A 12,677-nucleotide genomic window follows, 5' to 3' on the forward strand; every position below is an offset into this window, starting at 1 on the left:
GTGTGGTATCCAAAGCATAATCAAAAAGTACAGAGAAACATCATCTGTAATTGACAAACCCAGGACTGGAAGACCCAAAAAGCTATCTAACAAGGGTGAGCAATACTGGAAGATAATATCCTTAAGGAATAGAAAGAAAACAAGCATTGAATTGACAACAGAACTAGCAGAAGGTACAGGTGTCGTTGTCCATCCATCAACAGTCGAAAGCACCTTTGACCTTTGTTCCATAGCCCAATTTCTGTGCTCTTGTGCATATTTTAGCCTTTTAGTCTTGTTCCCCTTTCTTAACAGATTTTTTCTTAATGCAACACATCCTTTAAGTCCTGATTTCAAGAGTGACCTTCATACTGTTGATTTGATGGACAACAACACCTGTGCCTTCTGCCAGTTTTGCACAGTAGTGTGTCTATCAAGTGGGATACATTTTTGTTATCCCATTCAAGTGGGATAACATGAGTGGAATAACATGTTTACCGGGACTAGTTTCAAATGTGTCTTTGTTTACAATCCAATCCAGTGGTGTATTTCTGAAATTCAGGATGGAGCTGCACTTCAGTAGTTCAAACAATACTGCCACTGATACATGCTTTATAATAACTGAAATGTCTGAAATAATTTCTATTGTTGTTTTGGACCACAATCTCCTAAAGATGTTTGCGAAGAAGCGATAAACAGGGTTCGAAATTAATTTGCGTCAAAGCATAGTCTGTTGACAATGAAAGTAAAGTTCCACCAGGTAAAATAATCCTGAATTAATTGATTTCATGTATAAATTTACACATTTTGTTGAAATTTATTTAAAATATATACTTGTAGTATCTGGGGCTAATCACATTAGTTTGTTTAATAATTAATTTAGACAGTTAATTAATTTTGACTAATTTAAATAGTTTCTTTGTGTTAATTAAACTGATTACTATATGACCATTACCATATTAGATCACTGACTAAATAAAGACAATCTATTAGTTATCTGTTAAATAATCTGAATATTCATTCGCATTAGTTAAGACCTCATCATAATCATTTTTATTTAATGACGTGTATATGATCGAGGAATTACGATGAACACTCAAAACATCTGAAAACCACAAGGCAGTTTAAAGCATAGTAGCAGTTTATTAAATAATAATACTAATGTTACAGAAAACAAAAAACTCATCTTAAGGTAACACTTCAACATACACACCAATACAGTAAGAGTAAACACTAATTCCTTGAAGATTTTTAGATGATGGTACAGTACACTAACTAGCCTGCATGGATTTAATTAAAATTTTGAATGTCACTTTGAAATTGAATAGGCAATGTCTCCCTTGCTTCCTCTAAGGAGCATCCACTGAAACTTGCATTCTAATCACCCTGTATATATATATATATATATATATATATATATATATATATATATATATATATATATATATATATATATATACAAACACACACACACATTAAGGCCACAATACACTATGCAATTTCTGTGCGATGCGATAGCATACGATTGATTGCACGCAATTGATCGCAAGCAATAGTGTCCGATCGCTCCAGGTGAAACACTGTGCGATAGGGTGCAATCACATGCACTGCATAGAGGGTGATTGGAAGCGGGAATTGAAGGAGTGAGGAAAAGAAAAAATACAAAAGACAAAGATAAAGTCTGGAATGTGACTATGTATATATACACACAGTGCCTATGGAAAGTCTACACCCCCTTTCAAAATTTTTACCTTTTGTTGCCTTAATCAAAATAAAAACTGAAATAGCTTGGTTGGATAAGTGTGCATACCCCTTGTAATAGCAATCCTAAATTAGCTCAGGTGTAACCAATCGCCTTCAAAGGCACACACCAAGTTAAGTAGCCTCCATCTATGTTAAATTGTAGTGATTCACATGATTTCAGGATAAATTCAGCAGTTCCTGTAGGTTTGCCCATTGATTGGATACACATGGGAGGGGTCATACGCAAAAAAAACACTTATCCCCCCACACTGCCTTTCTTGTGTTCCCTGAACGGGTCAAAATGAAATAATCAGATATGTGTCACACTCGTTTTACCGTCACTGACATTTCATAGGGTCAGATATATAAGTGCATACTGTACTAATATGCTAGAATATACATATTCTTAGTAAGCTCAGTGGGGTCCTGATGTTTACTTTTGCAATATATTTTACTATATTTGTATTAAAACGGTACTAAAAATAAGTTTTTTAATTTGACAAATAAATAAAAAATAATTAATATTATTATTTTTTTTAATGGGGTGCTCCATTGAAGTACTGAGGTCCTTTCAAATATACTGCATTAAAAAACATTGTTAATGGTGAGTGGTGTCTCATAAGCCCCTTCCCACTGGTATGCTCTACCCCGGACCGAGTCATGCGGGTCGGCTTTGTCATCTTCCACTGCTTTTTGAACAAGAAGAGTCGACCTGGGTAACAGAAGCAGGTACACAGTGCATGTACGAAATGCCCCAGAAGCAGCAACGCTCACATGACCACACTTTTAGCTGTTCAGCTATCCTTGCAGCTAACTGACTCATGGTGTGTATCAATCAACAATCCTCAAATAACCAAAAATGGCTCGTAAGTTCCTTGTGGAAGTAAAGCCTTCACACAGGCATGGCTGTTTGTTACTTCCTCCACTTACAAGTGCCCATCATGCATTTTGTCGTGTTCGACCCAGGTCAAGTCGTTAATGTTGTGAAGAAAGCACTGTTCACACTGTTACAACAACTGAACTTAATTCCTGACAAAGTAACTATTTAACTTGGTGATTATTGTCACAGCCAACAAGTACAGCTTATGTACTGACCCCTGGAGGTATTGACACAAAGACTGTGTCACCATGTAATAATAATGGAAATAATTAAATGTTTTTTAATAGGTACAAATGCTTCAGCCTCTGATCAGCTAAGCATTACATTAGCCTGGGACAGAGTGGACATTGCAAAAAAACATATATTGGTCTATGGGCAGCACTTGAAGGTACGTGTTGTGTAGTTGGTAGAGTTTTCTTTAAATTGTCGCATTAGCTTTTTTTAATTTTTACCTTTTGCTGTGTTGGAGTGCTTTCGTTTTTTTTGTACATTAATTTGAGATGTTCAGATATTTCAATTACCGTAACATATAAAATAGATTAAAAGTTGATACTGTTTCCTGGTACCTAACCACTTCTTGCCCGCCCTGTTGATAAATGTAATTTCAGTGCTGTATCAGCAGTCATTGCTGTTGATCAAAGACATTTTCAGAACATTGCATTTTTATTTTAGCCTCCATTAAGAACTTACAATACTATATACTGTAAAAATTGGAAAATGTTATGTCAGTATTTCATTGGTTTCCAATAGTCTATGATGCAGAATGTGAAATCAGTTCCATTTATGTAAAACTGAAGAGTTTATATGGTTCAGGTTGGATCTCTGGAGCAGGCATTGCTGGATGCCCTGGTTATGGACAGAGTGGACTTTGTCAAGCTGCTGATAGAGAACGGGGTCAGCATGCATCGCTTCCTCACCATCTCCAGACTGGAGGAGCTGTACAACACGGTAAGCTTGATCTTCACCATTACACACTATTGACAACTTTACCACAATATATAAGGTTCATTTTACAACTTTTAGGTTCTATTTAAAGTTGTAATTCTATAGACAATGGTTCTATTTCATATGAGCCATTCACACTACGTATAATGTATTAGCTTAATATAAATCACTTAATTTACCTTTAAAACTGATTTATATTGGATCAGACTTTTTTATTTTATTTTACTACAGTATTTACAATTCAGCATCGCTTATCATTAAATAAATAATGACATAATTAGTGTCTCCTGTCAATATTAATAATTATAAATCAAGTTTAATAAATCAACAAATCATTGTTTAACATTAGTTCCTGAGTATGATCTTCATTTTTCTGATTTATAAGTGATTACATTATGGTAGGTTGTCTCTTATAGCATTTAGCAAATTTTGCATTAAACTATACTTGGGTTGTTGTGAATTGCAAGTTTTCTTTAACTATGCATTAGTTTAATGAGAATGTAGACAAGATGATTAGGCATAAACACAGCAAGGGCATCCTTGCCAGGGATATACATGCATTTTTTGTAATTGAAAATATTAAATACATTTCATGTGTTATTATTTTTTTTTTTCTGTACAGCGACAAGGACCAACAAGCCATTTGTTGCATCATCTTGTTCGAGAAGTAAAACAGGTATAGAAAAACTTCGACATACTGGTACTGGATGGAATTTTCATATTTTTTACCGTTTTTATTGTTTTATGTAGTTCCAGATACTGGATATGCACTACTTTATCCATAAAAAACATACACAATTTAGCATTATATATAAAATTCAAAGTATTTCTTACCATCTTTTTTCCCCCCAGAAGTAGACGTGCGTATTTCTTTTGTGTTATCATAGGTTTCCTTTCAGCTTAAATTATCTCCATAAGTAACCTGTGTGTTTATGGAGTCTATCCAAGCAACACTCCTGTTTTATAGAGTAAAGGGTTCCACAATTACTGCTTAACTATTTCGCTTCTGTGTCTGGTTCTGTGATGTTTAGCGTAAAGAGATTTTAAGGAATGATAGCACAAAGAAGCAGTGGTGTAGTTGTAAATATAAAAGTGAGTAAACTCCGCTGTTTGGTGGAGTTGAACAGATTGATTGAACAGATAAACATGAACAGATACATTGTTATTGGCACTCAGCCAACCAGAGCCCCCCATCAGCAGTCCAGATACGTTGCATACTTGCTGTTTTTACGCATTAAAAAATATGCAGAAATTTAAATGTAATGCATAAAAATACACATAGCAATTTTGCTGCACAGCTTGTAAACCTCCACTAACAGCTACATCTCTCAGATTACACTGGCTTCAGTTACTAGGAAACATGTACGCAAAAACACAAACAAACAAAAAAAAAACCAACCAAACAAACACTATCCAATCTCTGGCTAGCCCTGTTGTCTTTACAGCCAATCACAGTTAGAACTAGAACTGCCAGGCAGTTTTACGGCTCCCAAGCCCCAGTATCAGTACTCGTCTAAGCGTGTTTAGTTCTCAATGTGCCAAGTTTAAAATCAGCAACTTCAATTGTTCCACAGAAGAAGATTTTGAAAGTTTTTTTTTTTCAGAAATGCGTCGGGCAGCCATCTTGTTTAACGCAAGTTTCTTAAAAGTCAGTTGTATTGCTACAGTGTGAAGGATGATGCTTGTGAAGTTCCGAGTTTGTCAAGTAAACCATGGTTAGCGGTGCAAGTGTGCAATCGCAAGGACACTTGTGGTTAATGAAGTCATAGAGGGACCTATCAAATTAAGTAGGTAGAGCCTGTGAAAGTGTGCGGGGTCATCCCAGCTAGCCACAGTACATATGTCGGACACTGAGGCTCCTCTAAAGAGGGCCCGTGATGTAGCCACTCTTCTGGTAGATTGCGCGACCACCCGCCCAGGTGGGGGTAGGCCAGCATTAATATATGTAGTAGAAACTGTTTCCACAATCTAGTGAGACAGCTGCTGATTTGAGAGAGCTTGACCCAGGGTCCTTACACCATTACAGATGAAGAGCTCGTCAGACTGACGCAGAGCTCTTGTTCCGTCAAATTAACATCTCAATGCCAGAACTGGGCAGGGGAAGTTTAGTCTTTGGTCCTCTTCTGAAGAAAAAGGAGGGGGATGGAAAGCCTCTATCTCCACTGACTGGTTTAAGTGGAAAGCGGTAACCACCTTAGGAGGAATGTGGGGTTCGTATGTAACAATACCCTGTTTCCGTTGTCCCAGACGTGCATACAGGATCTGTGCACAGACAGAGACTGTAGCTCACTGACTTGCTTGGTGGAGGTGATGGCTAGCAAAAAAGCTGTCTTCATAGAGAGGTGTTTCAACCCTATGGAATGTATATGCTCAAACAGCACCTTAGTGAGAGCCTCAAGTACATAATCTAGACTCCACTGAGGAAAGACTTCCCTTCTAGGTGGACGTAACCGACAAGCACCTTTCAGAAACAGGCCAGGAAATGTGCGCCTGGGAACACCGAGTCAACAGGGACATGGCATGCAGATATGGCTGCCAAGTACACTTTCAGTGCAGAGGGGGATTTTCCTGCTTCCAGCAGTTCTTGCAGGAATTGCAGAATAGTTGCTATAGGGCAAGAGATAGGATCATGACCCCAGGTCACACACCAATCTTGAAAATATCTCCACTTGTAGGCGTACAACGGCTTTGTGGAGGAGGCCCTAGCATTCTGCAGTGTACCTACGACCGCGTCTGAGAGCCCTAAAGCGGACAGACGGTCCTGTGCAGGGGCCAGTCTCAGTAATTGGAGTCATCCCAGTTCTGGGTGCCAAAGAGAGACTTTCGCCTGACTGAGGAGATCTGGGCATAATGGAATCTCCCAGGGCTGGCCTTGTAGTAGCTGGCAGAGAGTCAAAAACCAGATTCTTCTGGGTCATCAGGGTCACCTGGAGAACTGTCGCCTTCTCTCTCCAGGACCTTCTTTAGGAAGGTTGGGAGCAACGGTATTGGCGGGAATGCGTATAAAAGCATCCTGAGCCACTCGTGGGCTAGGGCACTGACACGTAGTGGATCGCCGAGGCGGTGGAGGGAGAACCGTAGGGGGCATTGAGATCGACTTGGGCCTTGCCAAAACGCATTCATATGCACTCCACTACTTGAGGGTGAGGCTGCCATTCTGGACCATCCCTCGAGAGGAGGTCCACCACTCAATTCACCACTCTGGGAAATGAGGGATAACAGATTCTGTTGCACCCAAGTCAATAGTCATAAGAACATAAGAACATAAGAAAGTTTACAAACGAGAGGAGGCCATTCGGCCCATCTTGCTCGTTTGGTTGTTAGTAGCTTATTGATCCCAAAATCTCATCAAGCAGCTTCTTGTAGGATCCCAGGGTGTCAGCTTCAACAACATTACTGGGGAGTTGATTCCAGACCCTCACAATTCTCTGTGTAAAAAAGTGTCTCCTATTTTCTGTTCTGAATGCCCCTTTTTCTAAACTCCATTTGTGACCCCTGGTCCTTGTTTCTTTTTTCAGGCTGAAAAAGTCCCTTGCGTCCACACTGTCAATACCTTTTAGAATTTTGAATGCTTGAATTAGGTCGCCACGTAGTCTTCTTTGTTCAAGACTGAACAGATTCAATTCTTTTAGCCTGTCTGCATATGACATGCCTTTTAAGCCCGGAATAATTCTGGTCGCTCTTCTTTGCACTCTTTCTAGAGCAGCAATATCTTTTTTATAGCGAGGTGACCAGAACTGCACACAATATTCAAGATGAGGTCTTACAAGTGCATTGTACAGTTTTAACATTACTTCCCTTGATTTAAATTCAACACTTTTCACAATGTATCCGAGCATCTTGTTAGCCTTTTTTATAGCTTCCCCACATTGCCTAGATGAAGACATTTCTGAGTCAACAAAAACTCCTAGGTCTTTTTCATAGATTCCTTCTCCAATTTCAATATCTCCCATATGATATTTATAATGTACATTTTTATTTCCTGCATGCAGTACCTTACACTTTTCTCTATTAAATGTCATTTGCCATGTATCTGCCCAGTTCTGAATCTTGTCTAGATCATTTTGAATGACCTTTGCTGCTGCAACAGTGTTTGCCACTCCTCCTACTTTTGTGTCGTCTGCAAATTTAACAAGTTTGCTTACTATACCAGAATCTAAATCATTAATGTAGATTAGGAATAGCAGAGGACCTAATACTGATCCCTGTGGTACACCGCTGGTTACCACACTCCATTCTGAGGTTTTTCCTCTAATCAGTACTTTCTGTTTTCTACATGTTAACCACTCCCTAATCCATGTACATGTGTTTCCTTGAATCCCAACTGCGTTCAGTTTGAGAATTAATCTTTTGTGCGGGACTTTGTCAAAAGCTTTCTGGAAATCTAAATAAACCATATCATATGCTTTGCAATTATCCATTATCGATGTTGCATCCTCAAAAAAATCAAGCAAGTTAGTTAGGCACGATCTCCCTTTCCTAAAACCATGTTGACTGTCTCCCAGGACCCTGTTACCATATAGGTAATTTTCCATTTTGGATCTTATTATAGTTTCCATAAGTTTGCATATAATAGAAGTCAGGCTTACTGGTCTGTAGTTACCTGGTTCAGTTTTGTTTCCCTTTTTGTGGATCGGTATTACGTTTGCAATTTTCCAGTCTGTCGGTACCACCCCTGTGTCAAGAGACTGCTGCATGATCTTGGTTAGCGGTTTGTAAATTACTTCTTTCATTTCTTTGAGTACTACTGGGAGGATCTCATCCGGCCCAGGGGATTTGTTTATTTTAAGAGCTCCTAGTCCCTTTAACACTTCTGCCTCAGTTATGCTAAAGTTATTTAAAACTGGATAGGAACTGGATGACATGTGGGGCATGTTGTCAGTATCTTCCTTTGTAAAAACTTGTGAAAAGTAATCATTTAACATATTTGCTATTTTTTTTTCTTCCTCTACGATTTTGCCATTTGTATCTCTTAAACATTTAATCTCCTCTTTGAATGTTCTCTTGCTGTTGTAATATTGGAAAAACATTTTGGAATTGGTTTTAGCTCCCTTAGCAATGTTCATTTCTATTTCTCTCTTGGCCTTTCTAACTTCCTTTTTGACTTGCATTTGCAGTTCTGTGTACTCTTTCTGTGTACTTTCTTTTTGGTCCTTTTTTAATGCTCTGTAAAGTGCCTTTTTTCGCTGAATATTTTTTTTAATTGATCTATTAAACCATTTTGGCAATTTAGTTTTACATTTAGATTTGTCTACTTTAGGGATATAATTGTTTTGCGCCTCTAGTACTACGTTTTTGAAGAACAACCATCCTTCTTCTGTGGGTGTTTTCTCTATTTTACTCCAATCTACTTCTGTTAGTCTCTGTTTCATACCTTCATAGTTTGCTTTTCTAAAATTGTAAACCTTAGCTTTAGTCTTTACTTTTGAGGATTTAAAAAACACTTCAAATGAGACCATGTTGTGGTCTGAGTTTGCCAGTGGTTCTCTGACCTCTGTTTTAGTTATTCTATCTTCGTTATTTGAAAAGACTAAATCAAGGCATGCCTCCCCTCTAGTGGGTGCCTTGACAAATTGTGTTAGGAAGCAGTCATTTGTCATTTCCACCATTTCTATTTCATCCTTCGCGCTACCCACCGGGTTTTCCCATTTTATTTGGGGGAAGTTGAAATCCCCCATTAGTATGGCTTCTCCTTTGCTACACACATTTCTAATGTCATTGTATAACAGATTATTTTGCTCACCGTCTGAATCTGGCGGTCTATAGCATGCTCCTATTATTATGCCCTTTGAATTTTTGTCTGTTATTCTGACCCATATTGATTCGGTTTTATTTTCTTTGTCCAGGTTTAACACCTGGGCTTCAAGACTGTTTCTTATGTATAGCGCTACCCCTCCTCCTCGTCTGTCCTGCCTGTCTTTCCTATACAGTGTATACCCACAAATATTATATTCGTCCCCATCACTCTCAGATAACCACGTTTCTGTAACACCTATCACATCATAGTTACCTGTTAGTGCAGTAGCTTCAAGTTCTAGAATTTTGTTTCTGATACTTCTAGCATTTAGATAAACACATTTAATGGTTGTCTTACCTGAGTTGTTGTTCTTGTTTTGATGCGGTCTCCCTTCTGTTTTTTTGTTGATTTCTCCCCCCTTCCTTTCTAGTTTAAATGCTTCCGAACCTGCTCGAGGATCTTTTCTCCAAGTAGACTAGTTCCCTTGTTATTTAAATGCAGTCCATCCCGTCTATACAGATAGTCCTCGTTGTAGAAAGTGGTCCAATGATCAAGATAGGTGAAGCCTTCCCGTGTGCACCACGTCTTCAACCATTGGTTTTGATTTATTATTTCCAGCTGTCCATATGGTCCTTTGCAAGGTGCGGGTAGTATACCAGAAAATACCACAGTTTTGGTTTTCTCTTTTAATTTCCTTCCTAGCTCTCTGAATTTGTTTTGCAGGGATTTTGGTCTGTCTCTTCCAATAGTCGTCAGGATATGCAATGTAACCCCGGGGACCGAAGTCCTCCCTGGCGGTTGACATACACCATTACCGACATGTTGTCTGTCTGGACAAGGACATGTCTCCCCTGGAGCACCGGGAGAAAAAAATGCTGGAGAGCAAGGAAAACCGCTTGCAGTTCCAGCATATTTATATGCACGGATGTCCAACGGCCTGACCAGGTCTTGCAGACTCCTCTGCTGGCCCAGACTGCTCCCCAACCTAAGTTGGATGCGTCTGTCATCACCACCTGATGGCTGTGGATCACAACCATCCTCACACCTTCGGGCAGGTGAGTGGCTTACCTCCACCAGCGGAGGGCTTGCCAGCATGCACGAGATATGATCAGTCGTCTCTCTGTTGTCTGACACATAGGCTTGCATTGCAAGGGAGTCCCGCCAGAGTCCAAAGTAATCTATACTTTGTACCGGTTCTAATTGGCTCTTGGTATTGTTGAGGGTGATACCCAGCCTCGACAGATGTTCTGTCACGATCACCGTGTGGGCCACTGCTCCTTTGTGTGACTGGGAACAGATAATACAGTTGTCTAGGTAGTTCAACACCCCGATCCCTTGCACTTTGAGAACATACAGGGGTCTAAGGAGAGGCCAAATAGCAGCACAGAAAACTCGAAGACATTTCCCTGAAAGGCGAAGCAGAGATATTTCCTGTGCGAGGGACAAATAGGGACGTGAAAATGTGTGTCTTTTAAGTCCAAGGTGAGTCGCCCAGCCAGACAGACTGCAGAATGTGACGGTGTGTGACCATCTGGCACCTCCTCTCCCTCAAGAACCCGTTGAGTTGTCTCAGGTCCAGGATGGGGCGAAAGCCACCATCCTTCTTCGGTACCAGAAAATATCTTGAGAAGTAATGTGGCTACTTCTTGCTTGAGGGCCTAGACCTGAAGAGGGTCACTCACGGATGTAACTGTGATCCCTAGAAAGGGAGAAGGACTTGCTTGGAACTGAAGCATGTAATCGGTGTGTACGGTGGCAAGCACCCAAGTGTACGAGGTCCAATTCCACCAATATTGCAGCTGGTGGTGTGTGAAAGGGTGGTTCTGAGTCAGCAAAGCCTTCAGCAGCCCCAATTGGAGCCTGCTGTGGGGGCTGCCTGGGGCGGTGGTGAAACTGCGTCCGGGAGCACTGTTGCTTTGGGCCCCATGTCTGGCGCTCCCCCGTCCTTGCGGGTTGGCCTGGTTGTTAGCTGCCAGGGAAGCCTGAAGGCAATGCCTCAGGTTGCCATGCGTGGCAGTGGGGTTCAGGACCATCTAAGTCACTGTGCATGCCACGGGTGGATGCCCGGGAAAGGAGCACTGAGGCTACCTGCCGAGATGCCTCACATTCTCGGTGGGAGCGTTGTAATATTTACTCCATGGCTGGCCCGAAGGTATGGCCAGGAGAGATTGGCGCGTCCAGCAAGGCCGATTTGACCGAATCATGGACTCTGGCTTGGGACAGCCAAAGCTGCCTGCGAGCCACTACAAGGCTTTCCAGTCTACGGCCTAGGGCCTGACCTTGGATGCTGGAAATCTGTAGCAGCTTGCCTGAAACTATGTGTAGGGCTGCGATGGTCGAGTCCACTGGTGGGAATTCCACCAAGCCCAGCACCCCCATGCCTTCTAAAGAAGCCAGCGCGGTTGCTTTTTTCACCACACTTGTTGTCGAGGCTGGGAGGTTCCAAGAGGACCATACCTCTACCAGAAAATCAGGAAATGTCAGAAAGGGCTGAAGGCATGGCAATGACTAGCATCGTGAAGACAGACCAGCGTAGCTGTCCAAGGTACCTGGAGGAACTTGGAGGCTCATTTCATGAGAGCCGGGATTGACCTTGAAAGAGGGGAAATCCCAGCATTGAAGGTTGTCTCTGAGCTGGGACCCGTCTCGAAGGTTAGCTCTTGGGTATCTTCTCCCTCCGTATTCTGAGGGAAGGATCTACCATCCCAGGAGGCCGCGATTGAGATTGCGTTCTGGTCTTCCTCAGCCACAGCCAGGTCTGGTTCTGAAACATCCCGGCCGACCACTGGTAAAGGTGGGGTCAGTTCCGAGGCAGGTGCTAGTGGCAGAGCCGTGGCCTGAGCAGGGTTTTGTGCCTGCTGCCTGGCCAAATACTACAGGACTTGAGCCATTATTATAACTCAGTTCACAGGGAAATGATAAGCCGACTTCCAGCAGTATTTATAAAAAATAAAGTAGGGGAACGCCAGCAAAACTCAAGTGAGAACTCTTTCATACAGAATCAGTCACACAACAGGACAAGTTAGTACCTTGCCTTACCACATTGAGAAGCAAAAGAGGTAAGTGAGGTCTGTGGAGTGACTATTTGTTCCCTTGGAGGCGGGACCGAGGATGCCACTCCCGAGGGGCCTATCGGCAGCTCTGACATAAAATGCTCAGTGAATACCTTACCTGTGGCAGGCATATCCCAAGTATTGTTGGTGGTCATCTTCGAATTGAAAGGGAGGTACAAATGATCCAAGCTACATGGAAAGCCCAACATGGAGCACTCCGCATGAACAGTCACAGACCCAGTGGTGCACTTCACTGAACAATTTTGTGAGCGTCCTTTTGTGGGTTAGGGTGAAGGCCTGCAGGTCCAGTGTGCCTAACAGAACATAAACAGAACACAAA

At 41.4% G+C, this 12,677-nt stretch overlaps 1 protein-coding gene across 1 annotated transcript in view; it reads left to right on the forward strand.

The window, feature by feature from the left end:
- Window positions 1–12,677, forward strand: part of LOC121319002 (transient receptor potential cation channel subfamily M member 6-like) — a 73,147-nt gene that overhangs the window by 21,454 nt on the left and 39,016 nt on the right. The window contains exons 11-13 of the mRNA XM_041256238.1: window positions 2,890–2,990; window positions 3,416–3,550; window positions 4,170–4,223. Of these exons, the coding sequence (XP_041112172.1) occupies window positions 2,890–2,990; window positions 3,416–3,550; window positions 4,170–4,223 (290 nt within the window). The remainder of the gene's footprint in view (window positions 1–2,889; window positions 2,991–3,415; window positions 3,551–4,169; window positions 4,224–12,677) is intronic.

This window comes from Polyodon spathula, chromosome 1, assembly GCF_017654505.1.
Source record: "Polyodon spathula isolate WHYD16114869_AA chromosome 1, ASM1765450v1, whole genome shotgun sequence".
Classification (NCBI taxonomy): domain Eukaryota; kingdom Metazoa; phylum Chordata; class Actinopteri; order Acipenseriformes; family Polyodontidae; genus Polyodon; species Polyodon spathula.